Raw genomic sequence first — 27,793 nt, 5'->3', positions numbered from 1 at the left:
GGACAGGCAGAGCAGCATCTCCCAGAGAAGTCCCTTGGCTCAGCTGAGCAGGGATCCCAGAGCACACAACCCTCATCCCTCCTGCCTTCTCCCACCCTGATATTCTTCCTTGTGATGTTCCCTGTGCTGCCTCCATAACCAGAGCAGTGGAAGTGTGCAGGGAGGTCACCAGGGAAGCAGCACCTTACCTTGTGCCATCTTTCACATGGGTGGAACTGAAACAGGAGGTCGCCAGGGTGGCTCCAGCTCAGGCTTCCCAGGGAGTTTTCACTCCTACACTGCCAACAGGCTCCTGACAGTCCTTCCATGGCCAGGATGGGAGCAGTGCCACATGACTCTGCTCCTGCTGAAACACCTCCTCAGCTGCCAGGGCTGCCAGCCAGGTGGCATCTGTGCCCAACCACCCCTGAGCAAGCAGCTGGCTCGTCCTCTGGAGTCCTTTGAACTTCCCAGCAATGTCAGAGGAGCAGCCCTGGGATGACAGAGCAACCTTGGGAATGGTCTGTGCTGGAGTGGGAGCAGAAGCTGTGGCAGTGGTGACCTTCCCATGCCCAGCTCTGATTCAGCACCTCCCCATGTTCATGTCTCTGCTCACCATCTCTTGGTGACCCCAGTCACACATCTATCCACCAGGAACCTTCCAAGCAGCTGCTCTGCAGGACTGATTGAACCAACAGGCTCTGCCTGTTCCACCCCAGCACTGCAGGAACCACCCCTGGAGGAGGTAAACAGGGAACAGCTCCCACGACCCAGCCCATCAGGAACCACAAACATGACAACAACATGACTCTGGCTGCTGGGATGAGCCTTGGAGACTCCTTTATTTCCAAAGTCACACTCAGGGGTGTGTCTGCACCAGCAGCAGGGTCCAAACACAGCTATCCATCCCTCAGTGTAAGCAGCCACCACCACCACAGGTCCCCCTGGCCACCACGGATTGGGGACACTGTCAGAGCAGGAAGGGGACAGCAGCTGAGGGGGTACAAAACCTCTTTGGTCCCACCAGCTAAGAGGCAACTTTGGGTCTGCAAAGTGTGGGCAAATAGAGCAGTAAGAGCAGTGAAGTGAGGTCTTGCAGGAGGAGGGAGGGAGCACAGGCTGAGGGACACTCACACCATCACCATCACCCAGCCCCTGGGAGGCTGCACATCCATGTGGGCACAATGAGGGCAGGGCTGGGCTGGACCATCACCGACCAGGGAGGTGTGGAGGGACAGGACATCCCTCCAGAGTCACTTGTGGTGTAAAAACCTCCTGGGAGCACCCAGAGGGGGACTGTGAGCTCTGCAGCTCCTTTTCTGCTCTGGTGTGACAACAGGCAGGCACTGCTAAGCAAGGTAAGGCATAACGTCATGGAAGGATCATTGCCATGGATTAAGGGACAGAAATAAAGCCAAAGTCTGACCAGGGCAAGGGCAGGCACACACAGTGGCTGACTGACATGTCTGAAAGGCAGCAGTGCCTGGGGGCTGTGTAACTCAGAGCAAGGTGAGGTTTTACCTCAGATCAAGGCACGTGGGGAGTCTGCAGAGCACCAAGGAGTCCCTGTAAAGTCCATGTAAACCAAGAGCCCCAAGATGCTGCATTCTGTCCTCAGTCTTTGGTAAATGCTGTCAGTGACACCTGCACCAGCCCAAAATGTGCTTCAGGAGAGGGCAAGGAGTGTCCCTTCCTCAGGGCCAGGCAGGCTGGAGACCCCAGAGAGGCAGGGCGGTGCCTCCTGCCTCTCTAGGCACAAACAGCTGAGATTTTCCTTCCTGGAGATGAACATTGACAGGGCTGAGCTAATGTCTGAGCACAGCAGCTCACAGCAGGTTCACCCCATGCTTCAGCAGCTTCTGCTTGGCCTTGCTGGGCAGGCTGAAGGCGCTGTCATGAGGGTTGGGGACGCCTGAGTTGCGCAGGGGAGCTCCCAGCTGCTGGAAGTAGGTCTCCTGGACAGGATTCCTGCAGGCATACACGGCTGTGGAGGCATTCCTGGAAGGGCAGGGAAAGGCAGGGGTCAGACTGACACCTTTGGGCAAGATTCACAGCTGGGCACTGGAATCCCAGGTTTTGAGAGGGATTTTCATGTGTTTCAGCATGGGAATATGGAGCTGAGCAGGCACTAAACTCCTGAAGCCAACAGGGAACCAGACCCAGCTTCTAAAGGGTCCTGGCATCCTTAAAAGGGACAATGGGATATGACAGAATCATTTAGTTTGGGGAAGACCTCCAAGACCATCAAGTCCAACCTGTGACTGAGTCCAGCTCAGTGCTCTGGACTGGGTGACAAGGTGGGGATTGGTCCCAGGTTGGACATGATGCTCTGGGAGAGCTTTTCCAAACTTCATGATTCTGGGATTCTGTGTTTGGCCACACTCCAAAGATTCCCCTTGCTGCCAGCCCAGCCCAGCACACCACGAGTCTGGAACACTCCTTGTGCCTGACATTCCTCCTCTGCCACTGCTGCTGGCCACAGCCAAATCCCAGCACAGCACCTTGCAGCAGGAACCACTCCTCTCACAGGTGTGATGAGGCTCAGACAAGAGTCAGATTCACTCACCACCAAAGCTGTGATTAAAAACATTAATTAAGACTAAGAATCCCCCCTCCCAGGGTATACCCTGCAGGAGGGCTGGCAGGGAGCAAAGCCAAGGACCCTGGATTCCTCCTCGAAGGAGGAAAGCAGCAACTGCTATGTTTGCTGACACCCTTCTGTGACAACTCTCCATAAAAGAAAGCAGTTTTAGTCATCTTGTTACTCAGGCTGATTCACACATGGAGTTGCTTTTTTCGGGGTAACAGGGAACATGCCAGCTTAGCCAGTCAGTTTAGGATTGGATTTAAGCAGCCAGCAAAGCTCATGCTAAACAAGGAATTCTCCAGCACTGAAGTGTGTGATTCACATTCCCTTGGCAAGCAGTGCCAGAGTTACTGTGTAATTCCCAGGAGCATCTTTATTTCATCATGTTTTGGACAAACAAGCAGGACCAGGTGGGTGGAATCTGTGCACTCCCAGCTCAACTGAGGAAAGGGGTGTCCACTTCATCCATGGCCTGGGAAAGGGCTCTGGATGTCAGGAAAATCTCTGGGTTTTGGGAAGGGCTCTGGCTAGGATAAGACCATCCTTCCTGGAGCATTACAATTGAGTTTGCCATGCACATCACAGAGTGTTTCCAACCCAACAAGCCGTGCAAGAAAACAATATCTAGGTTGCCAATTCTGGGCGCCTCTGGCTCCCTGCCGAGACACAAATTTATTAGGAACAGCTAAATTTAAAACTGTGTCTTAGAACCTCACAGTGCCAGGAACTGAAAATTGTGTGAGTGTTGCATCTTAATCCAAGCCATGGCACCACTCAGCTGTGCCCTCAGCCCACCCTCCTGGTGCCACTGCAGCCTCTCAACACCCAGGAACCCATAACCAAAGGAAATTCAGGGAATAAAGCAATGTGACTGGTCCTGGGGTGTGGTAACAAAACCCAGCCAGCTTTGGAAAGGGGTTGTGCCCTTCTGGGACAGGAGGGTTGTGAGCAGCCCTTACCTGATGATGACTTCTGAGGCCGTGGGGAGCTGGCTGAAGTCAGAGTGGATGAGGGTGGCTGCCCTCAGGAAGTGCCGGTCCAGGGGCCCGGGGGTGTGGGGCAAGTTGGCTAAATAACAGGAGAGAGGGGTGTTAAAAACCCACTCTGCAGTGTGCCCCTGAGTGTTCACTGAGCAGGAAAAGGCTCTGGAGCTCACCATACACAGCTGCAGAACAGGCTGGGGACACCCCCAATCCCAACAGACAAACATCCCACAACAGGGCCTTTGATCTGGCTTAGAAATGTTGTCTGAGGCTTCAGAAAAGGCTCCCATAAACCCCATTCTCCTCATTGCTCCCTCCTGCAGGCCCAGAGGATGAAGGCTCACCTGTGAGGACGTTCTGGACACGGTCATAGTGTGTGAAGCTGTAGTTTGTCCTGGCTGAGGCTGAAGAGTCCTTGGGCAGGGTCTCCCTCAGGTGAACCTCAAGGCCATTTAGGGAGGCCAGGCTGCTGTGGTACTGCAGGCAGAGGGAAAGGAAAAGCTCAGAGCCTCACCTGGGCTTCAAGGAGGTTCTGGAAGGAGTTCAGGTGACAGAAGGACCAGACCCTTCCTCGCTCTGCTGTCCAGGCTCCCACCTAAAACGGCTTGAAAATTTTGGAGGGAACAGACAAGTCACAGAGATCCCAAGGGAGGGAATAGAAAAATCACAGAGATCCCAAGGCAGTGATGGGGTTCTGGGCAACCTGGTCCAGTGGGAGCTGTCCCTGCCCATGGCAGGGGTTGGAACAGGATGGGCTTTAAGGTCCCTCCCAACCCAAACCAGTCTGGGGTTCTATGACTCAGAAAAGGGCCCTCCAACCCTGACAATCACCCTTTAAGCCACCTGATGCTACTAATTACAGGAAAATGCAAGGCCCCATTAATTTACCATCAACCATGACTCTCCAGGGCTCATTTCACATGATTTGCAGCCCCAGCAAGGGACATTCCTTTGCTTACACCGGGCAGCACAAACACACACAACAAAGCACTGAATGAATGCCAAGCTGCTATTCTGGATGGATTTTCAGTAGTCCAGAGGCCCTGGTCATGCTGAGGCTCCCTGGGCACAGGCAGGGCATAGGCAGGGGTCCCCCACCACTCCTGGGAAGATTAACTCCATAATCCTCACCCTGCCAATGAGCTTTTCCCTACTGGGGAGAGGATCAAGCCTTTGTTCAGCAGGATGGCAGTGCCTGGCCTATCCTTGACCCCTGTCATGGCACAGATTTTCCTTTCCGTGCAGTGAAATGAAGGGATAAGACCTAAAGAGCAGCAGGAGGTGAGGCCAAGAGCCTCCCACTCCACAGGGAAAGTCTGGGATGGAATCCACCCTCCCAGAGGTTCACAGCTGCACAAGCAGCATATTTTACCCTTCTTTGGTGCCATTTGGGGGCCTCAAAGCATTCAAAAAACACATTAATAGTAACTAAGCTTTGACATCCCTGAGAGTGGAGGGTCATTTTTAACCTACAGATAAACAAAGGGACAGACAAGCTGAGGTTGTGCCTCAAATCCAGCAGCAGCAGAGCCCAGCTGCTCCTCCTCGTGGGACAACGGGGCATGCAGGGCCCCTCTCCTCAGGGATAACACACCTGCACCCATGGGAGGGTGCAGCAGAAGAGCCCAGGCACAGCTGAATTCCAAGGGAATTGAAAACAAGGGAACGTGAGATGGAAGCAGGATGTCTGGGGAAAGAGGAGCCTGAATGGAATGAGGGCTTGTCAGTGCCAGGGCAAGACATCAGGGAAGATGAACTGTGCAATCCCTGTGCAATAGGGATTCCTCTCTCCAGCCTGACAATTCCCACCTGCCTGTGTCCCCCCTGCTGTTCCAGACAAGCAGAAAGGGGACAAAGTGCCATGTCTGGTGCAAAGGGCCCTGCCTGCACCTCAGGGCTCAGCTGATCTGGCAGCAATCCCAAGGCAGGCACATCAGCCCTGCTGTGCAGAGCAGACATTCCCCAGCTCCCAGGTGTCCCACAGCTCCGAGGGGAAGGAGCAACCTTGAGGCTCTGCATTAATCTGAGCTTCCCTCCACCTTCCAGTCTGGCTGGGGAAGGAAATTAGGTTGTTCCTATGGCAACTGGCATATCAAACAGGGCTCTGCAGCTTTGACTCAGCTCCTGGTAGGGAGGCAGAGGCCAGGCAGCAGCTCTGCAGCTGATGCTTCACAGGAAACACGGGGGGCCAGCACATTCTGCCCCTGCAGGGTGGGAGCGGGAGGGAGTCTGGACACCCAAATCCCACCACAGGGAGATTAGGGATCGCTCTGGTGTTACCCAGGTGCAGTGCCCACGTGGCATCATGGCATCCCCGTCCCCAGCCCCAGGGAGCAGCCTGGAGGCTCCCACAGCCAAGGGAACCCCTCTGGGTCCTGATGCCAACCACGTCTGCGGTGCTCCCTGAGGGAGAGGCGGTGACACACAGGCTGGGGCTCTAACACACCCAAAAACCACGGAACCCACGGGGATCCCCAGCGAATCCCAGCTCCAGCAGAGGCCCCTGGCAGCCCGCGGGTGTCTGTCACACCCCCACGCTCTGCTCCGAGCCCGGCAGTGCCAGACAACAGCAGCAGCACCGGGAGCCGCCTGTGAGACGCGGCTGGCCCCGCTCCGCTCCGCCAGCTCCCACGCAGCCTGCCGAGCCTGCCACAGCTCCCAGCAGGTGATGGAGGCACCAGGAGCACGATTCAGCACTGCCTGCTCAGCTGTGAGCCCCGTGCCCCCCAGCAGCAGGGCAGAGCGTTCCCACTCACCACGTCCTGCACGGCGCCGCGGTCGCGGCTCAGCCGCTCCTCAGCCAGCAGCGACAGCACCAAGCCCTGGATGCAGTGAACGTAGAGGCTCAGCCGGGCTGGCTCGCCCCCTGTGCCACCCAGCCTGTCCCTGCTGCCTGGGCACGGCCTGTGCCCTGCAGGGGCACTGGGCAGAGCCTCCTGGAGCTCTGGGAGCAGTGGCTGCCTCCTGTTGTGGAGCTGTGTGTGTCCAGCAGGGCCTGGACAGTCCAAGCCCCAGCCGTGGTCACCAGCTGTGCTGTCACTTCCCCCAGACACACGGTCCTGGCTTGCAGTCCATGGCTTGTCCTCCTCACTGGATTTTCTCAGCTCCTGGGCAGGAGAGGGAACAGCTGGGCTGTGGCTGACTGAAAGGGAATTTTGGGAAGCACAGTGACCAATGTCAGAATCCACAGGGGATTCCCCCTTGTCCTGGTTCTCCTGCTCACAGGAGTAAGGGTTGGGAAAGGAAAAACCTTCCAGGTATGGACCTGTAGTCCAAGTACATTCAGTCTGGAGTGAGGAAGGGCTTGGGAGCTGCTCTGTGTCGCTCTCTGAGGGGAAGGATGTTTTCCTGCTGAGCTCTGAGCTTTCACTGCCTGCTTCACTCAGGTTTGCAGCTGAAGAATCCCTTGTGCCGGCTCCCATTCCAGAAAAGTCCATCAGAGGACTTGCAGGGCTGCTTAGCTGCACAGCATCTCCAGGGGCTGATGTTTCTGATGCGTCCTTATGGGACTTCTGCACAGAGATTCCATCCAGGGCTTGGTTTTCACGAGCTCCTGTTGATTCTGGAACTGCCTGGGAGCAGAGAGCACTGTCCTCTCCTTTGGGGCCTGCTGGGGACATGGGTGACCTAGAGGGAGATGAAAAGTGGATGAAACACTGAGCAGGATCTGTGTGGAGTTATCCCATGGCTGCTAACCCCACTGGCTCCTGGCACTGATCAATGGCTGATCACTGATCAATGGCTGATCCACCCCCTGCTACAAGGAGACCTGGGAAAAGGATGGGCCGAGGTCTGACACAGGTGAAAAGCCTGGGAATCTCACCCTGCAGGCTCCTGGGAATGCTCCTGCCTTGTCCACAAAGCAGTGCTTGAGGGCCAAGAGCTCCCAGCTGCTCTGGGGAAGCAGCTCTGCCCCAGGCTGCTCCCAGCAGGAATATGGATATGGAATTCTGCCCAGCCTGAGGGGCTCAGGCAGCTCCAAAGGCAGTGACAGAGCCTGAGTTAGCTCCAGGGAGAACAGTGACAGTGGCAACAGGGACACAGTGTGAGCTCCTGCTGTGAATCCTGCCCCTGGGTCAGGCTGGTCTCCTACCTGGCCATCCCCTCCACGGGGAAGTCCTGGAGAGCAGAGACCTCCTCTGCAGTGAGGAACACGGGCAGCACTCGGACACCCGGCGGCAGCAGAGGCTCTGCAAGAGCAGGGGAGGATTCAACAAACATGGCCCAGCTTAAAACCACAATCCAAACTGTCACAGACATGTTTTATAAAAAAATCCTTTTGACAGGATTTTTCGTAAAATATGAATTATGAAATATTTTTCAGAAAACTCTTTTGACAGGATTTTTTTTTCCTGAGAAGCTGAGAGGCCTCAGAAATGAAATGTAAACATTGATTATCTGCTGCTGTGGAATGCAACAGGTGCATCTGTGATTGGTTCATGTGAGTTTTTTCTACTTGATGACCAATCAGAGGTCCAGCTATGATGGAATTCTGATCAGTCACAAAACTTTATTATCATTCTTTTCTATTCCTTTCTAGCCTTCTGATGAAATCCTTTCTTCTATTCTTTTAGTATAGTTCTAGTACACCATTTTTTCTTAATTATATATCATAAAATAATAAATCAGCCCTCTGAAACATGGAGTCAAGATTCTCATCTCTTCCCTTATTCTAGGACCCCTGCAAACACCACCACACCAAACTCCATGATCCTGCATCCCAACTGAGCTGGGCAGCCTGTTCCCAGCATTTTCCCATCCCTCCATGCCTGACACAGTTAAATTTCCCCTCAGTGTCTCCATCCTGGCAGATCATCCCCACACTGATGCTGAGAGAGAGGGGATGGCTGGAGGTTTGGACTGCAAGCACCAACCATCTGTTGTCAGGGGCTGGCAGTGGCCAAGTGGCCACATGGGGAACTGGAACTAAGGCAGGGAATCTGCAGAATCTGGAATCAAACCCAAAAGAGCAAACCCCAGCAGAAGGAGCTGGTTCTGATCACACAGCACAGGCTGGCTGGTGGCAGCAACACCCTCTGGGATATTCTGGAGCTCCTCCAGCACCCAGCACAGCTTGGGTGTGAATCCCAGAGAGCCAGCCCGTGCTCCCATGCAGGGAAGGCAGCCCAAAGGATGCAGCTGGATGCTCACCAGGCTCCTGCAGCTCCTCAGCTCCAGGCTCACTCTGCAACAAAAGCCAAAAATCAGCTCTGGGCATGGATCAGGGACACCTCTGTCACCCTCCCAGTCCCCCAAGGCTGCAGCAGACCCCACACCACCCTCCCTAGCAAACTCTGGGACTGTTTGGTGCTGGGAGGTGTTTTGGTCCTTAGGGAGCTCTCAAAGCCAAGGGGAGCTTCCCAAGAACCAAAATACACCTAAAATTCAGGACAGAGCCCAGATTTATCATCACCACCTGCTCAGGGAAGAGAAATTCCCTTCATTCAAGCAGGAGAAAAGCAAAGGTTGCCTTTATATCTGCATACTGATGGCTTTTATAGAACATCTTGATCACATACATACTAATTTTTGACAAGTTTTAAAGCAAATGAAAACTGCTGTTTGTCAGAGACTCATTTGGTGGATTTCCCAGTAAATACCAAAACTTGTGTAAAAAGCCAGTCAAAACACCACATAAATGAGAACTCATGAATTCAGCAAGACTGAAAAAAGAAAGCTAATTCCTAGTGCAGAAATATTGGAACCTTTTTAAATCATGAGTAATAAAAGCTTTAAGCATCATCACCAATATTTGTCCTTCCCCACGGTGACACATGCCAGATCTGTGTGACAAGAGCTCCCACAGCACATCCTCACAGGAATCTGCTTCCAGGGAATGTGCTCAGTGCCATACCTGGCCTGGGGACTGGCTGCCCTGCAGGAGGACTTTGGCAGTGAGTGGAGGCGGCAGCTGGGTGCTCACAATCCTGAAAGGACAAAGTAAAGTCAGACAAGCACAGAATGGTTTGGCTTGAGAGGGAACTTCCAGATCATCAGCTCAGACAACTCTGATGGCATTTGGTGACAAAATGTCTCTACCAGACAGACCAGAGGCACAGCGTGACACACCCTGGTGCAGGACAAGGCTCCCAAGTCCCTCCTCAAGTCAAATGCCCAGGTCCCTTCACTCTCAGGTGCTGCAGTGACTCACTCCAGTGTCCTGCCTGCAGCTATGAGGTCACTCCCTGGCAGATGCTCTCCCTGTGGCACATTTCCAGTGCCTGTAAAAGGTGTCACTGGAACAGCTCATGCCAATGAAAAATGGCACTCGAGCGCTGCTGCCAAGGAATTCTCGGAATTCCCCACCTCCTGTCTTTCAGGGCCACCTTGGAGGCTTTCCTTGAAGTCATTCAGTCATCTTTGATTGAAGGAAGCTGGAATTTCTCATGGGGAATCCTGACTCATCCCCCCCGTGCACCTCCTGTCAGTACAGACAGTGGTGCTGGGCAGCAGGTCAGACAAACCCAGGGACACACGGACACACCTGCACTGAACTGCACACCTGTAGAGGGAACACTGCTGGGAGAGCACGACATCCACTCATCTCCCTTTTCCTGGGTGATTTCCCCCTAAAAATCCTCATAAATTCAGTCCTCACACCCTGCTGAGTATCAAAAACCAGCAGATTTCTACTAAAACCCAAATCATGAACTCCTTCATGGTGATGAGCACAGATAACCTTGGAGAGACTCCAAGGGCCTGGAGTGGCAGGACAGTGAGGCAATGGACTGAAACTGCCACAGGGCAGGGTTAGATGGGATATTGGGAAGGAATTCCTCCCATGAGGGTGGTGAGTGTCACTACAGGACACGAAAAAACACAAGCGCACGCCGCTGTTCTCAAGGTGAAGGAAAAAAGGGAAGTTTAATTTCTGACTCCAACATTTATAGTTTTCCAAGAGAGACAGTGGATTGGAGGGTGACAGTGCCACCTCTCCAATGACACTGGTCAAACCAACAGCCCATCAACTTCCTCCTCCTCCATAAAGGAGTGCAAAACAATGAGTTATTTACAGAAAAGTGTGTGAGAAAGTTCACTGCAAGAATGTCAACATCAGAAGGCTTAGAAAATCTTAAAAAAACAGGGTGACACGGTGAGGCCTTGGCATAGGATGCCCAGAGAAGCTGGGGCTGCCCTTGAATCCCTGGAAGCATCCAAGGCCAGGTTGGACAGGGCTGGAGCAACCTGGGCTAGTGGAAAGTGGGGGTAGAACAGGATGGGATTTAAGATCCCTTCCAATCCAAGCCATTCCATGATCCCACAATTCCACAAACCACTCAGTCTCAGTGAACACAGACAAGCCAGGCACTGCCTGGCCTGAACCTCTTGAACAACCAAGAGCAGCCCTTGCTCTGCTCCCTGGATGCACTCCAGGATCCAAGGCCCTGGAAAGGGGTGGATTTAACCCTCCAGGGAACAAACACCTGGTTACTTACAAGCCTTTGTAGAGAATGCAGCCTGCCAGGACATGGGGAGAGCGCTGGCATGTTTGCAGGATGAGAGCTGCCTTCAGCAGAAGCAGGGGATCCACCTGGGCAGGGAGAAGCAGTGAGGCCACAGAACCCTGGGGAAAGCTCCAAGCAGCAAATAAACAAACACAGTGGCTCTGGGGCACTGCACAGGACAGGCTCTTACCTTGGTTTTGTCCAGATGCCAGAGAGAATTGAAAATCCTGTGGAGGTCACTGGTGTTTTTTTGGATGTGCTCAATGTACCTGTCCCACTCCCTGCTCAGCTCCTCCTGGGAAAATGTCTGTGGGTGACAAAACCCCCACAAACACTGTCACTGCAAAGGGTCTGTGCACTTGGGATGGGAGGTGCAATCCACAAATAAGGTGGATAGGTATAGGTCAGGGAAGATAAGGCCAGGGAAAGGTGGGAGGCAATACTGAGGGGAAACTCTTTAGGGTGAACATCTGGGAAAGGTTCAGCAGAGCCCCACAGGGCCTTGGAGCAATGGTGGGGATGACCTGCTCACTTTTCTAGGTCCCACTTCTTGGGTTTGTGACCCTTGGCAGGAGGAAGGCAACACAAGGGAACACTGCCGAGCTGGGACACCACGGGAAGTGTTTAAATCTCCCCAAAACCACCGTGTCCCCAGCGTCTCATTACCAGGTCCCTCATTATCACGTCTCAGTCTCTTGTCACCATGTCCCCTTGTTACCATGTCTCCAGTCCCTCGCTACAATGTCCCAGTCTCGTTATTGTGTCCCCACATCCCCAGTCCCTGGTTACCACATCCCAGTCTCTCCTTACCGTGTCCTCACGTCCCCAGTCCCTGGTTACAGTGTCCCAGTCCCTTGTTACTGTGTCCCCATGTCCCCAGTCCCTGGTTACAGTGTCCCAGTCCCTTGTTATTGTATCCCCATGTCTCCAGTCCCTCGCTACAACGTCCCAGTCTCTTGTTATTGTATCCCAGTCCCTCATTACCATGTCCCAGTCTCTCCTTACCACGTCCCCATGCCCTCCGTCCCTCATTACCATGTCCCAGTCTCTTGTTACAGTGTCCCCATGTCCTCAGTCCCTTGTTATCATGTCCCAGTCCCTTGTCACCCTGTCCCCATGTCCCCAGTCCCTCGTTACCATGTTCCAGTCCTTCATTACCATGTCCCAGTCTCTTTTTACCATGTCCCAGTCCTTGGTTACTGTGTCCCAGTCTCTTGTCACCCTGTCCCCATGTCCCCAGTCCCTGATTACCATGTCCCAGTCCCTTGTCCCCCTGTCCCCACGCCCCCAGTCCCTGGTTACAATGTCCCAGTCCCTGGTTATCGTGTCCCAGTCCCTGATTACCATGTCCCAGTCCCTTGTCCCCCTGTCCCCAGTCCCTGGTTACAATGTCCCAGTCCCTTGTCCCCCTGTCCCTGGTTACAATGTCCCAGTCCCTTGTCCCCCTGTCCCTGGTTACAATGTCCCAGCCCCTTGTCCCCCTGTCCCCGGTTACCGTGTACGCCCCGCGCACGGGGCCGTGGTAGAAGGTGAAGAGGCCGATGAGCTGCTCCAGGAGGCGCCGGCAGCTCACGTCAGGCAGCTCCACAGCACAGCCCAGGACCTGCAGCACACACAGCAGGGCATGCAGGGGGTTGTCAGACAGAACTCGGGCACCACAAGTGAGAACAGCTCTCATCACTTTCACACAAGGACAGGCAGCTCTGTGCAGGCAGACACCCCTCGGAATCACAGTGACAGGAAAAGGAAATGCAAACATGCCCACACAAGAGCCCTGGCACAGACAGGATAAATAAATATCAGAGATGCAGAGCTTCAGACACACTCCCTTCCCACGTTAGATGACCTAACTTGGTGCTTTAATAGCTAAGAACATTTTCCTGAAAATAAGTACTTCAAAACATTCTAATTAACTCATTATTTATATTATGATGATGCTCCATCTAGTTTTTGAGTTGCTGAAACAGAAGCAGCAGTGCCAGTTAAATAGGGCTGGCTGGCCTCAGCCCAGTTCCCAAGGGATGGTTTGGGGCACTTTTGTCACAACTGCCACACGCTGCTCTTTATATTCTAAATGCCTGTGGACACTGACAAAGCTCTGGGGATGCTGAGGGTGAGAAGGAAAGAACAATCAGACTATCAAACAGTGACTGTGTCTTTAAAAACTGCAGCATATGGAATCCTGTTATTCCCCCATCCCTGGAAGTGTCCAGGGCCAGGTTGGACTGGGCTCCCCATGTCCTGGCAGGCTGCATCCTCTACAAAGGCTTGTAAGTAACCAGAGGTTTGTTCCCTGGCGGGTTAAACCCACCCCTTTCCAGGCCTTGGATCCTGGAGTGCATCCAGGGCTGCTCTTGGTTGTTCAAGAGCTTCAGGCCAGGCAGTGCCTGGCTTGTCTGTGTTCACTGAGACTGAGTGGTTTGTGGAACTGTGGGATCATGGAATGGCTTGGATTGGAAGGGATCTTAAATCCCATCCTGTTCTACCCCCTGCCATGGGCAGGGACACTTTCCACTAGCCCAGGTTGCTCCAAACCTCATCCAGCCTGGCCTTGGACTGTGTCCTTACAAACTGCAGCACGTGGAATCCTGTTATCCTCCATTCCTGGAAGTGTCCAAGACCAGGTTGGACTGGGATAGTGGAAGGTGTCCCTGCCCATAGCAGGGGGTGGAACTGGATGAGCTTTAAGGTCCCTTCCAGCCCAAACCAGTCTGGGATTTTGGGATTCTGTTTCCAGCCAGGAACATCATAAGAAATCCCTTTGGGTGTGGGCACAAAGATGAGGTATTTGAAATTTTTCTGCTGGATTCTGAAGTGACTGCCAGGCCTCAGAAAACAGAATTTAAATTATGAATGAAATGAAATTTGTGCACGGCAAGGACCCTCCCCAGCTCTCCCTGGGTGCAGCCCACACCCTGAATAATAAACCCTCACTGACTGATGCCATCCTTCAGCCCCTGGCTCTTTTCACTCTGTGACCACTCTGGGGCTCCTGAACTCACCCACAGAAAGTCTCCATCCACCACCACGGCAAACTTGAGCTTCCTGAGGCGGACCAGGCTGGGAGGGGCCCCGGAGATCTCGGTGAGGCAGCGAACAACCCCGGCCATCTGCCCACACAGCAGCTCCTGCTGCTCTGGGATGGTCTGCCCGGGAGAAAAGGCTTGAATTTCCCATTAAAAGAACTCAGAAAAAAAAAAAAAAACCCACTGCTGTTTTTAGGTGTAAATAAAAAGTAATTATCATTTCAACTCAATTTGCAGAAAGGGCTGTTAGGAATTGGCAGAGACCACCCAGGGCAGTGGTAGAGTCACCATTCCTGCAAATGTTCAGAAAATGTGTGGGTGTGGCACTTGGGGACAAGGTTTAGTGGCACTGGGTTCATGGCTGGACTTGATTTTATTCCAACCTTAACAGCTCTGGGATTCTATAAATCAATCACAGTAGAACAGGCAAATTTCTGGGAGAAAAATAATTGGGTTGCATTTTCCAGGCAGCACAAGGGCCTGGGGCTTATGGAGAGGAACTTTCATCCCTGGTGTGTGTTTGTTCATGTCACCAGGACAGAGCTGGATTGTGCTGTCCTGTGCCCTGAGAGCCCAGCCCTGCTCCACCTGGAGCTAATTGATAATTGGGATTTCTTAAAAAACTTCTTAAAACTTTTGTGACTATTAAATAAGGATTAATCCAAATCACCTGGAAGCCTGACCCCTCCCAATCCAGAGTGATCAGCAACACTTTACAGGTAATAAAGCAGACATTACCTGGGGAGGGTAAAAATAACAGATGCCAGCACTTGTAGGATCCCCTTCCTCCTTCACTTTTGAGCCATCATAAAGGAAAAAGTAATTCCACCTGAAAAACATTGGCAGAAATGATTGTGTATTTGAAAACTGTTACCCTTCTCTCTCTCCTGTCTATTTGTACAGAAAAGCAACAAAAAGTTATTGCAAATGGAGAGATGTGATTCTTTGCACAATCCCACTGAGTTTACACCCAAAAGCAGCACCAAAAAGGTCCCTCATTACTAAATTTGACCACTTCTGTGGGTTTAAAATAGGTTCTACAACTCCAACCCTCAGATATGTGGAAGGAGAACTGGAAATAAAGTGAATTTGTGGGACATTGCACCCCCAGCACACGGGACAATGATAATTAAGAGAGTACAATAATTATTATAATTATCGAGAATTATTATCCACGTGCATCCCAAGCAGCTCCCGGGTGCTGCCTGCACCGAAGAAGCAGGAGACAGCAGGGTCCCTCTGACGATGTGATATCATCCTGCTCAGAATTTCTTGAACGCACGTATTCAGAACACTCTCCAGCCTGTCCTGTCACTCAGCACAAGCTCGGAACAAGTTTCGCGGTGGAGTTTTCCCGTAGGACCAGCCCGGGTCTGGAACGAGCTTGGTGCGGGATTTTCCCCATAGGACCAGCCCGGGTCCGGAACGAGCTTGGTGCGGGGGTTTTCCCGTAGGACCAGCCCGGGTCTGGAACGAGCTTGGTGCCGGAGTTTTCCCGTAGGACCAGCCCAGGTCTGGAGCTGGTCCTATGGGAAAACAGGATCGCTCAGAGCTGGCAGCGAGGAAGCCGCGCAGCTTCCTCGGCGCCAGGATCCGAGGCTGGATCCGCTCCCGGCCCGCCCCTCCACGGCCCGGGACGGAGCTGCTGAGCCCCGGGAGCCGCCAGACCTCACCCACCACCGGGGGCAGAACCAACGAAGGGCCGGAGGCGCTTCCCGGGGCACCGGTGCGGCGGGCGGGGAGCGGGGACGGGGCTCACCATGGCGCGGGGCCGGGCGCGGCGGGGCGGGCCATGGCTGCGGGGCTGCGGCGGCCCGGGGATGCTCCGCGCCGCTCCGGGATGCTCCGGGATCCTCCCGCTCGCTCCCGCCGCCGGTTCCGGGCGCGCCCCCGGTCCCGTGACCGCGCACGTGACCGCGCGCATGGCGGCGCTGGCGGGAGGGCGGCGAGCGGGGCGCGCCCGGCGGCGGCGGGGCAAGAAGGAGGAGGATGATGAGGAGGAGGAAGGGGAAGGCGGCCCCGGAATAGAAGCGGTGCTGCGGCGGCTGCGAGAGGCGCGGTGAGTGCCCGGCCCCGCTCCGTGCGTTCTCCCCCTACCGGGCCCCGCTAACGCCGCTCTCTCCCCGCAGGGACGATCTGCTGAGCTCCGGCTTCTGGGCGGCGAGCGCCGGTGAGTGCGGGGAGCGGGGGGTGCGGGACAGCGGGGACAGCGAGCCCCGGCCCCGCCGCGCTGACCCCGCCGCCCGCAGGAGCCGTGCGGGCCCCGCTGGGCTCGGAGCCGCCCGCCCGCTGCGTGTGCTACGGGCTGGGCCGCTTCGGGCGCTGCCCCATCGCCCGCTACCAGCTCGCCTTCCTGCTGCTGCTGCTGGACGAGCTGAGGGTGAGCACCGGCACCGGGGGCAGCAGCGGGGCACAGTAGAAATTCTGCTGAGACGGAGTAGAAATTCTCCAGAGTAGAAATCCGTTTTGATTTAGGTGAAATGTACGTCTTAGAGTCTGTGGTTAGAAAGCATTGCTATGTAGCCTGACTGCAACGCCTGGGCTCAGAGAAACTGCTTCAAGTGAAGTACAGGGATAAGGCGGGAGACAGAGGGTGATAAAGAGAGACAGAGAGACTGCTGTGAGAGCAGGCCAACCTGACCTAGCAATTCTTTCTGATAAAGAAGAACTAGCTGCAAATGCCACGCGAAATTCGTAAAAATGAATATGTATGAACCTACTGTGAAATTGTATGCCTATATATTTGAGAGGGGGATAAAAAGGGACCTGAAGTTCCTAGAAGTACGCATGTCTTTTAAGGAGAGTAATCTCCAAATGCATCCGGCACTGTAATAATAAACATACCGGCTTAACAACTTTCCCAAAGTTGTGGAGTTTTTGGTTATCTCCTTCAAGTTTTTGGTTATCCCCGCAAAACAACGCCGCTGTCCCCGCAGGTGCCGCCCGCACGCTGTGCACTGTTCGACCCGGCCTTCTCAGCGTGGGAGGCGGCGGCGCTGCGAGCGCTGGGGCTGTGCCTGCTCCCCGAGAATGAGGTGAGGACACCCCTGGGTCTCAGCGTGAGCGCTGGGGCTGTGCCTGCTCCCCGAGAATGAGGTGAGGACACCCCTGGGTCACACCATGAGCGCTGGGGCTGTGCCTGCTCCCCGAGATTGAGGTGAGGACACCCCTGGGTCACACCATGAGCGCTGGGGCTGTGCCTGCTCCCCGAGAATGAGGTGAGGACACCCCCGGGTCACACCGTGAGCGCTGGGGCTGTGCCTGCTCCCCGAGAATGAGGTGAGGGCACCCCCGGGTCACAGTGTGAGCGCTGGGGCTGTGCCTGCTCCCCGAGAATGAGGTGAGGACACCCCCGGGTCACAGCGTGAGCGCTGGGGCTGTGCCTGCTCCCCGAGAATGAGGTGAGGACACCCCCGGGTCTCAGCGTGAGCGCTGGGGCTGTGCCTGCTCCCCGAGAATGAGGTGAGGACACCCCCGGGTCTCAGCGTGAGCGCTGGGGCTGTGCCTGCTCCCCGAGAATGAGGTGAGGACACCCCTGGGTCACACTGTGAGCGCTGCGGCTGTGCCTGCTCCCCGAGAATGAGGTGAGGACACCCCTGGGTCACAGCGTGAGCGCTGCGGCTGTGCCTGCTCCCTGAGAATGAGGTGAGGGCACCCCCGGGTCACACCGTGAGCACTGGGGCTGTGCCTGCTCCCCGAGAATGAGGTGAGAACACCCCCGGGGAACAATGCGGGACCCGTGGACGGGGCTCGGCTGTGATGGGCTCGGTGTTCCCGGGCAGGAGGGGAAGCACGGCATCGAGGGTGTGACCACGCTGTTCTACATGGTGCACTGCGGGAAGGCCCTGTACAACAACCTGCTGTGGAGCAACTGGAGCCCAGCGGCGCTCTCCAAGCTGGTCATCATCGGGAACAGCTTCCGAGGGATCGAGGAGAGGTCTGGGCACAGCCTGGACAGGCTCTAGTGCCTCCCACCCTGCTTTCCTCTTCTCTGTCCCCCTACTTTATTGCCTCTAACAGAAAATTCCCTGTTTTGTGCATTTTCGCTGCCATAGTTTTCAGTCATGAGCCCTTTCCCCTCTCCTCTGTCCCACCCTCATGCAGAAAACCTGTCTAAATCCACAGGAATGTTGTGTCTAACGTGAACATCTTGTGTTATTGCAGATTGCTGTCCAGAATCTTGGAGAGAGATTATTCTTACATAGCAAAGGTGAGGCAACAGTTTAACATTATCGTTCCATGTTGACAACACACCTTTTAATGAGAAAGGAAATTAACTGCCATTGGAAAGAGGAGGGAGTTATTTTCAAAAGCTTTTTTCTAGACACTATAATATAAAAGCTAATCACTGTAGGATTGTTGAACATCTGCAGAACATCCTGCACACAGGGGCTGAGGGTAATGCAACACCATTCTCCTCCTCACTGGCTCAGCTCTGCAGGAAGGGGCTGCTGCGTTGTCTGTAACTTTTTCCCCAAATGATCTTTAGGTCTTGAAAGGAGTGGAGGAAGTGGCACTCCCCAGTCACCCACGCTACCTGGACACCTTCAATGACACCTCTGTGCACTGGTTTCCCTTGGATAAACTGCAGGAGCTCTCCCCTGAGGTCTGGGACTTTGTGGAGGAGCCGATGTACCAAGATTGTGAGGACCTGGAGATCATCAGGAAGGGGGAGGAAGCTACTGCCAAGTCCTGACCATCCCTGTGGTGGCAGGGCTGGGATCCACATCTCTTCCCATGGAAGCTTCTGTGCAGCTAAGATGGAGCTCAAGTAGCAACTGTGGCATCAGGCTCTGTCCAAAGTGGCAGCACCTGAATGCTGAGGTGATGGGACATTTTTGTATTTATTTAATAAAAAAGTAAAGTAAAGCTGAGCTTTGATTTACACTCACTGAACTCCAGCAAATTAATTCCACCAAAACCTGCCTTGGGAGCCATTCACACTGCAGTGACTGCTCTGATTCCCTCCCCTTCCAGAACAATTCAAGGCCTTTGCATGTCCTACACACATTGCAAAGCATCAGGAAGGGGAAATTATCAGAGGGGTTTGTACTGGGAGGTGTTGGGGTCTGGTTCCCAGTGCATGCTTGGAAAAAGCTCCCAGGCCTCATTGCTGCTAAGATCAGCTCTTGATCAGTCCTGAGAACAACCAGGTTGGTTCCCTCCAGGAAAAAAAGCTTTAGTGTTCCTTCCCTCACCTCTGTGCTCTTAACCACTGCAGTGCCACAGCAGAGAGAGTTGGGACAGGTCCTGGCTGTGTGCAGCAAAGAGGAGCCCACTGTGTGAGGGATGCTGGGGGGACAATAACTCACTGCCAGCACAAACTGTGACATCTGTCACAGCTAGAGACTCAGGGGACTCAGCTAGGCCAGCCCTCACTGAGCAGAGAATGTGATCCCTCCTAACCTGCTGGTAAACCTCTGTCCCAGGTGGCAATTACAAATGTCAGCACTGCTTGTTCTCCCTTAGCCTGGCTTCCTGGGTCGGCAAGTCTGGCCTTCCACCACAGCCTGAACAGCTCTTCCAATAAAAGCACCCTGGCATCCAGCTTCAGTGTCACTATTTACAAACCTGCAACTTTATTCTAAGGGTCACCCAGGGGCTGTTCCTGGGTGGTGACTCACTCCCCAGCAGGGCCTAACTTGGCCATGTCTATGAGGCTCTGCAGCGAGGTGGGCACCCAGATCTTCTCTTGCACAGAGGCCTCACTTGGCCATTTCAATGAGGCTCTGCAGCAAGATGGCACCCAGATGGTCTCTCCTTGCACAGAGGCCTCACTTGGCCATGTCAATGAGGCTCTGCAGCGAGGTGGGCACCCAGGGTGGTGTCCCCTTGCACAGAGGCCTCACTTGGCCATGTCAATGAGGCTCTGCAGCGAGGTGGGCACCCAGGTCTTCTCCCCCTGCACGAACACCACGCCCCTGTCGATGTAGATGACGATCCTGCCGAAGGTGTAGAGCTGCTTGCCCTCGTGCCTCTTGCCGATGACGGGCATGAAGACGATGTTGTGCTCCTCGGCCTTGGTCTGGATGAGGTCCTTGAAGTTCATGGGCACGGAGCCGGCGGCGGCGCCGATGCCGCGCTGGGCCATGTTCTCGGCCTCGCGCCGCTCCTGCATGGCCTCGTACTGGAAGTCCTTGCGCCGCTCCGTGTGCGTCAGGTACGCGATGTTCTCCCGGGCACCCGGCTGCATGTACCCACCTGGGGGAGAGAATGGGGAGAAAACCATCCTGAGCTGCTCACCTCCATCCAGGACATGAATTGGAGTGTGGTGGTCAAGTGTGGGCTCAGAAAGGGAGCTCTCACTTTGGGAAGAGGGCAAATATCAGGTGCTGCTCTCTCAGGCACGTCCTTCTCTTTTATGCCATGAAACTCCCAACTATCACTTTTAGATAGTAGGGAGAAGCATGTGGAAGGGAACTGCTGGCTCCCTTCACCTCACCATAAAGAAAAAAGCACCCAGTAATGACAGCTTTAGAAGTCAAGACCTAAAGGATGATGTCTGACTGACAGGGCAAGGCTGGAAGAGGATCAGTTGTTCAGTGGCCCAGGAAGCCACCAAAAATCTGCTTCATTGCAGTCCACAACTATTGAGCAGCACCTCAGAGTTGTTCTTTAAGGACAGAGCAAGGCAGAGCCCACTGACTTTTACTCATGTGAGTTCCTGCCACGCTGCCCCAATCAGCCTCCCAGTGCTGCCAGCCCAGAGCAGCAGAGCCACCTCCACGAGCCACCTACCCACGCTGGAGGACACAGCCCTGTTCATGATGTCAAGGGCTTCGTTGAACTTGTCTTTGATGGAGGGATGTGCCAGCACCTGATCTGAGAACATGGACTTCCAGCCCAGGTACCACTTGGTGATCTCTTCGTAGTTGGGGCTGTTACTGAGCCAAGAGCAGAGCACCTGCAGAGCAAGGGACAGGTCAAAGGCAGCACAGGGATGTCTGTGCAGGAGAGGCCCCTCTGCCACAGAATCCCAGAGTCATTTAACATGGAAAAGACTCCACGAGTATCGAGTCCTATGTGTGACCAATCACCTCCTTGTCAGAGCACTGAGTCCCACATCCAGGCATTCCTTGGACACCTCCAGAGATGGGAACACCACCATCTCCCTGGGCAGCCCCCTCCAGTGCCTGAAGACCCTTTTGATGAGGAAATTCCTCCTGATGTCAAACTTAAATCTCTCCTAGCATAATTTACCACTTGGTTTATTACTGTCAGTAAAAGGAGGAACTGTGGCAATGACTACTGAGCTGTGAGTGGGAACCAGCCCAGCTCAGCACCAGGGTAGCAATTCCTGGACAGGAATCACTAAAACACTCCCCAGTTAATCAAACCTCTTTCCTCAGCCCTCAGCGTCTCACCTGCAGCCACTTTGGGAAGAAATGTTTCTCCAGCAGCCCAACGAGGCTGGAGACAGAAATCATCCCCTCCCAGTCGATCACCCAGTAAAAAGCATCCATGTGCTGCTGGTGAGGGTTGATGATGAGCTCATTCAGACACATTCCTGGGAAAGGAGAGGACAGTTAGAAAAGAGCCTCACGCTGTTTTATCAGTGCCCCGACCTCTTTCACCACCAACACACAGAACTTGAGCAGCACCTTCTTGTTATCCTAAAGGACAGTGGGGATCTTTGGCTGATCCTGCCACAAAGTGGTGCATTTCCACTCCCAGGGATTACAATTTGCAGCCAGAGATGAGAAATGGAAAGCACTTGACTATTTTTTAACCTTTGAGCCACTTTGCCTTACAAAACTCATGGTGAAACATTAAAACAGACCAAGGAATTCAAGAGTAACAGAGAGACATCTTACAGGCCACTCCTACCTGACAGCTCTCAGATATTCCTACCAGCTGGAGATGGATGATTTATAACAAAATAAGACAGAAAACCTAGAGAATAACCAGAGTAAGTCATTGTATTTTTCTAATCTTTCTGCTTCTGCTCAGAAAATCAGAGGCAAGCTTGGTCTAATTTCATTAACATCAATCTTTGATGCAACACTGGCACCCACATTAGCAAGGATCTTTGTTTTCGTGGGGAAGGCACCACTGCCAGCACTGTCTATTGTCTCACCGAGTTTAGGCACGATGTTCTTGACCATGAAAGCCTCCCAGGAGCCAGGAGTGAACACATCCTTCCAGGGCTGGAGGATGAGCTTGGCAGAGGAGTCGCTGGGGTGCCACTTCTGCAGGGCATTGGCCAGCTTGTTGCGGATGGGCGAGTAGAGCGGCTCCAGGCGCGCCTGCATCAGCGGCAGCCAGGGGTGGATCCACGAGTGGATTGGCACAGTGTCTGTCAGAGGGTTCCAGTTCTCCACCTTGGGGCACAACAGCAAAGATTAACTCAATCCAGCCACCAGCAGCAAGTTTTTATGAAGCATAAAGAGCTCTGATGCAACCCCCGACTCCTCAGTTCATCAGCAGAGGTTGCACACTGGTGTTTGGGAGTTCCAGCTGGAATTCAAACACTGGTTCAGAGCGTGGCTTTGCTCCCCCCTGCCCTCTTCTCTCACCTCCTTCTGCAGCTTGGGGAAGATGAGCTGATCCAGAATGTTATCCAGTATCCACACAGGGACAACGTTCACCCAGCTATCCAAGAAATCCACCATGGATCCACAGTTCCTCGGCTGCCACCGCGCCACGATGTTCCTGACATATGGCATCCAGATCTCCCACATCAGTCTGCCAAGAAACCCCAAATAAATCAAAGTGAAGCTCAAAGCTACAGCCTGGGCCTAAATAAACTAAATGGGAGCAGTTAGTTAAAGCTGCTTATTTTCTATAGCTGCAAACTGGATTTTAACAGGCCCAGCAAGGGAACCCTCAGGAAAAGCTCCCATGTGTCTGCTCTTTTCTATCCCTGAGGAAGCAGCACAGGAAGATGACACACAAAGTACAAATCATTTGTTCCTTACCTGTGGAAAGCATCTGTTGACAGGTCCTGCCCACTGTGGGATAACAGCTGATCATTTTCCAGAAGGTTCTTCCACTTGGCTATGATCTCTGTGCCATATGTACAGTCCTGGGAATGACAGGGCACAAATGGTCTGTATCCCTTCCCATTAATTCCAGCTGGGATCTGCACAGAGCAGGCTGAGGGTGTGCTGTGCACAGCCAGCCTTTTCACCTCCTCTCAGGGCAAGCCAGGAGCTTGCAGTCTTTTTTCCAGAATCCCACAATCATTGAAGTTGGAAAAGAACTCCCAGACCACTGAGCCCAACCTGTGCCCCTCCCCACCTTGTCACCAGCCCAGAGCAGTGAGTGCCACATCTGTAATTTCTTAAATGACTTTTAGTAAAGTCCTGCCAGAGAAAAATCCCACCTTACAATATTAACACACCTGCAGGGAGAGGACAGTCTGAACTTTTCCAGGTGTACAGAGAGATCCAGACTCTATTCCAGCCTAAATGGCACTGAGGACAGACTGTGCATCTCTGATACCTGACAGAGAAACCTCTCCTGCTTTTGCTAAAAAACAACAGCTAGAGATTTGTTTTTCACCAAAATTTTCATCCCAACACTCATAAAAGAGATTGGTTTTAACCTTACAAACTCCTAAATTTTTACCCAGCAAATGTCTGAGAGTGGGGACAGTAGAGAGTTTGATTTTGTCTCTTTTCTTTTTCTCCAGACTGATCAGGAATTTAGAATCCCAGAACCCCAGATTGGTTTGGATTTGAAGGGACCTTAAAGTTCATCATGAGATGAGCTACTTGCCATGGGCAGGATCACCTCCCACTAGAACACACTTGGGACAAGGTAACAAAGATGACTGGAGCCATCAAGTGAGGGCTGCAGATAACTCAAACCAACACACACCTTGAGGGGATCCCAGTTCTTGAAGTATTCCTTCATGAGAGGATAAACTATGGCCACTGCCAGGTCCACCCTGTCTGACATCCTGTACTCCTCGTAGTACTTGTCCTGCAGGGTCTCAAAGATCTTTGCACACTCATCCAGGGTCAGAGGGTTCTCACAGCCCGGCTGCATCCGCCTCTCACACTCCTCCACCATGTCCAGCACCTTGCTGAGGTTGCTGATGGCCTTCTCCTCGTGGGACAGCACCTCAGCCATCTTCTGGATCTCGTGGCTGAGGTTGACCACCATGTCCCTCTCGTACTGCAGCTGCCGGTCGCTCTGGATGATCTCCTGCTCCGTGATGTCGATGAGCAGCTGCAGGTTGTGCTCCAGCTCGGGCAGGGCAAAGCCCTGGGGCTTGGAGTCCTTGCCCAGGGGCTGCTGGGGGCTGTCATCAGGGATGTTGTGCTTGTGGCTGATCTGGCTGTAGCTGTAATAAACCTTCTGCTCCCGGCCCGTCATGTCGATCACCTGCCCGCACACAGAACGAATTCTCTAACAAAAAAACTCTCAGCTTCAAAAAATGAGAAAATCCCTGACTCCAAATTGAAATCTGGAGATTTCCAAGGACCTTAATTACTCCAGGAGGCTGCTAACATACACTGTGTGAGAACAAGGGGATTGCCTCCACAATGGCCTTCTCCAGACACAACGAGTCAGAACAAATAAGAGACAATCTCCTCACCTCATCCCAGTTTCACGGAATGATTCTACAAGCAGTGATCTTGTCATTAGTTACTGCACTTAGAACTTCCATAATTTTATAAAGTTACTTTAATATCAGATTCATATTATTGAGTTCCCTTACTGTCCCTTTGAGGTAGAAGATGGTTCAAACAATCCCAAAAAGGACAACTGTGCTTTCAGAAGAGGGTGAGTGTTGATTATGACAAATGTGAAACAATTAAACTTAAATTGCAATTAACCCTCTACACATACTGACATTTAATCTAATTTGTCACCACATCCAGGTGACACAGAGCTGTTACATGTTTCAGGGATCAGCTCCATGAGGCTGCACAGGCAGTTCCTAGGACTGGCTTTACTGAGGTTACCGGTGCCTAAAATGTGCTGCTGACACCAAAGGGCACAAACTGTTCCTCAGGGGTCACCTCTGGGCTTATCAACCTCACCTTGACCTGGGACAGCTCCTTCTGAGGGGCTGCAAGCTGCTTGCTGATCCTGCCCTTGGCTTTCAGCTCTTCCACTGTCTTGTAGCTGTACTTGGGCTTTTTCTTGCCTCCATTCGGGTCCTTCCGCCACTGGCTGAGCTCCTTCTGAAATTCCTGGACAAAAATAGTAGAGTTGAGGTGGCTGCTCTTTGTCACACCCCAAATCTGCCTCTTTTTACAGGAAAATAACCACCAGATCAATGAGGAATGTGTACAGGAAATAAATGGGAAGTGGAATAGCTCATGCCAAGCCAGCCTGGATGCTGTGGGCCAGTCACCCACCCTATGGATTAAATGAACAGGATGTTTCTGATCTTTTTTAAAATTTAAACAAAAGACAAAGATTATTTATGTGGGGGACTCCTCAAAAGAGGGATTCTAGCAAAGCTACTGAAATAGAGTGAGCCAGAAACAACAAAGAACATTATAGTGACAAGGAAGATCTGCCTAAACAAAATCAATGTGCTCTGTTTGGCTTCATCTAAAATGAGCCCAAACAGTTTTCTCTGACACAGAAATTAAGAAAACTGAATTTTGCACACACAGCACAGCAGGGAAACAGCAAGAACCCCAGAAATACCTCCTCAGCTTCCTCTTCTGAGTCCACCACAGGGAAGTCCTGCAAGGACTGCGTGGTCCTCTCGGAGCCGTAAGCGCCCACAGCACCTTTGCCTTTCCTCTGCTTGGCCTCGATGGGGTTGATGATTCCTGGCAGGATGGGAACGGGGTCAGCAGGAGCAGTTTGTGTGCTGGGAGAGAGCTGAACAGCCAGGCTTTCCCTGTGAGTTACCAGATCAGCACCAACACCCTCCCTGGCACTTCTTTAAGGAATCCAACCTCTCCCCCAAATCTCCAGTTAATAATTATAAACCACCAAACACACTGACAGTACCTTGAGCATTCTTCCCCAGACCCCTTCCAGGGACATATCCCATCTTCTGGAGAAGCTTCTGCCCAATTCCTTTAGTGTGTCTCTCCCAGCTGCCAAAATCCACAAAGGACTTGGAGCCTCCTACGAAGCCTTTCTGGCTGGGCTTGAAATTTCCACCCTGTCAAAAACAAACACAGGCTTCAAATAACCAAAGTGTGCAAAACTCCCCTCAGAAGGTTCTTCCCACACCACCCAGCTCACTGGAACCTTGCTTGTGCATCCATGAAGCACCTGTGGAGATCCCTGAAATTCCTCAGATGGGAAAGGAAAATCCTGAAAAAACTCTGGCTGACAACCTGACAGTTCTCAGGATCCACCACCAGATTTAGCTGAAGCTGATTCCTGATTCTTTCAGGTTTTAATTGAAAATAAGAGTTTGAGTTTTAATCTATAACATGCCTGGATTTGTCTGTTCTGTGAAAGTAGAAAAATAAAGTCTCTGAAAGGCAGGAAACCACAGGAATTCTCTCCTTTAAACCTCCATTGGCCAAAGGGAATATTGAGAAAAATGAAAGGACTGATTCCTCAGGACACACAGTTATTATATAAATGTACAGTTGTACCAATGATTTATTATCCTGATTTTTGTTTTATCAATGATACAAAATCCAGAGCAAACACTTCCCTTACTGACACATTTGGGTCTCTGGTTTAATTATTCCTCCGTTTTTTTTGTACTCTATTACAGCTTCGCTGCCCTCAACCACAGCCTGAATTTCATAAACATAAACCAGAGAACAGTATATCTCCTGGAGAACTCACTGTCTTTAACTTCTTGGGCACAAACTCCTTGGGAATCTCCTCCTGCTTCACAGGCTTCTCATCATCATCCGAGTCCTCATCCGAGAGCTCCTCGGCCGCCGCCTTCCTCAGCCCAGCGCTCACAAAGCTCACGGGGGCCGAGTAATCCCTGGAGCTGCAAAACGAGAGGGAATCCTGCTCATTCCTGCAGGAGCCTGCGGGCTGCCGTGCCTTACACACCCCCCAAAAACGCGATATTAAAGGCTGTCGAGCTGTTTAACCTTGCTTTTGCCAGGCAATCCCCATCCTCACACCAGAGCTGCAGGGAGAGAGCACAGGGAAAATCTCTACAGGTGAGGGGGTCCCGAGGGCAGCCCGGGTGGGTGTTCACAGTCTGGAAAGGCCCAGGGAACGGGGGAAAGCTCCAGGGAATGGAGGGGAGCTCCAAGGAACGGGGGAAAAGCTCCAGGGAATGATGGAGCTCCAGGGGACGGGGAAGATGCAGGGAACGGGGGGAATCTCCAGAGAATAGGGAGGATTCAAGCAACGAGGGGAAGCTCCAGGGAACGAGGAGGATCCAGGGAACGGAGGGAAGCTCCAGGGAACTGAGGGAAGCTCCAGGGGTCCCTGAGCGGGCCGAGGGTCCCAGCCCGGCCGTACCGCTTCCCTCCGAAGCTGGGCCGCTCCTCGTCCGAGTCGCGCTCGGCCCACACGCCGTAGGTCGCCTCCTCCTTGGTCTGGCGGTGTCGCTGCCGGTGCGGGTTGAATTCGTTCTGCAGGTCCCAGTCCGACACCTCGAAGCTCTCCATCTCCACGCCATCGTCTCCGTCCGTGCCGTACAGGTGCGACATCGACATGGTGGCACCGCCGCGATGCCCCGGCCCGCTCAGGGACCACAAATCCCCCCGGGAACTCCTGACCCAAGACCCCCGGCTCCCTCAGGAATTCCCGACCCCCGGCCCCGCTCACGAACCCCAGCACCGGCCGCGGCCGCGCCGCCACAGCGGATGCGCCCCATTCACTTCCGCAGCGCGCAAGCCCCGCCCCAAACCATAGAGTTGTCAGGAG

At 53.2% G+C, this 27,793-nt stretch overlaps 3 protein-coding genes across 3 annotated transcripts; 1 reads left to right on the top strand and 2 right to left on the bottom strand.

Annotated features, from left to right (window-relative positions):
* Nucleotides 1-794: 794 nt before the first annotated feature.
* On the bottom strand, nt 795-14,844 carry HPS4 (HPS4 biogenesis of lysosomal organelles complex 3 subunit 2). The gene is made up of 13 exons (XM_063172794.1): nt 14,759-14,844; nt 13,997-14,140; nt 12,490-12,597; nt 11,185-11,301; nt 10,986-11,080; nt 9,404-9,476; nt 8,701-8,734; nt 7,643-7,739; nt 6,815-7,176; nt 6,306-6,691; nt 3,894-4,026; nt 3,526-3,634; nt 795-1,977 (listed from the first exon to the last, which is right to left on the bottom strand). The coding sequence occupies exons 2-13, from the start codon at nt 14,102-14,104 to the stop codon at nt 1,806-1,808; spliced, it is 1,794 nt and encodes a 597-aa protein (XP_063028864.1). The 5' UTR covers nt 14,105-14,140; nt 14,759-14,844; the 3' UTR covers nt 795-1,805.
* A 1,098-nt stretch (nt 14,845-15,942) lies between these two features.
* On the top strand, nt 15,943-18,889 carry SRRD (SRR1 domain containing). Its single transcript, XM_063172795.1, has 7 exons — nt 15,943-16,079; nt 16,150-16,190; nt 16,270-16,400; nt 16,957-17,055; nt 17,803-17,957; nt 18,185-18,230; nt 18,510-18,889. The coding sequence occupies exons 1-7, from the start codon at nt 15,943-15,945 to the stop codon at nt 18,714-18,716; spliced, it is 816 nt and encodes a 271-aa protein (XP_063028865.1). The 3' UTR covers nt 18,717-18,889.
* On the bottom strand, nt 18,256-27,683 carry TFIP11 (tuftelin interacting protein 11). Its single transcript, XM_063172793.1, has 12 exons — nt 27,386-27,683; nt 26,747-26,900; nt 25,946-26,102; nt 25,634-25,761; nt 25,015-25,167; nt 23,843-24,352; nt 22,939-23,045; nt 22,537-22,705; nt 22,098-22,341; nt 21,385-21,527; nt 20,759-20,924; nt 18,256-20,221 (listed from the first exon to the last, which is right to left on the bottom strand). The coding sequence occupies exons 1-12, from the start codon at nt 27,580-27,582 to the stop codon at nt 19,866-19,868; spliced, it is 2,484 nt and encodes an 827-aa protein (XP_063028863.1). The 5' UTR covers nt 27,583-27,683; the 3' UTR covers nt 18,256-19,865.
* Nucleotides 27,684-27,793: the final 110 nt, after the last annotated feature.

Source organism: Melospiza melodia, chromosome 20, assembly GCF_035770615.1.
Source record: "Melospiza melodia melodia isolate bMelMel2 chromosome 20, bMelMel2.pri, whole genome shotgun sequence".
NCBI lineage: Eukaryota > Metazoa > Chordata > Aves > Passeriformes > Passerellidae > Melospiza > Melospiza melodia.
This window is presented reverse-complemented; position numbering and strand designations above follow the sequence as displayed.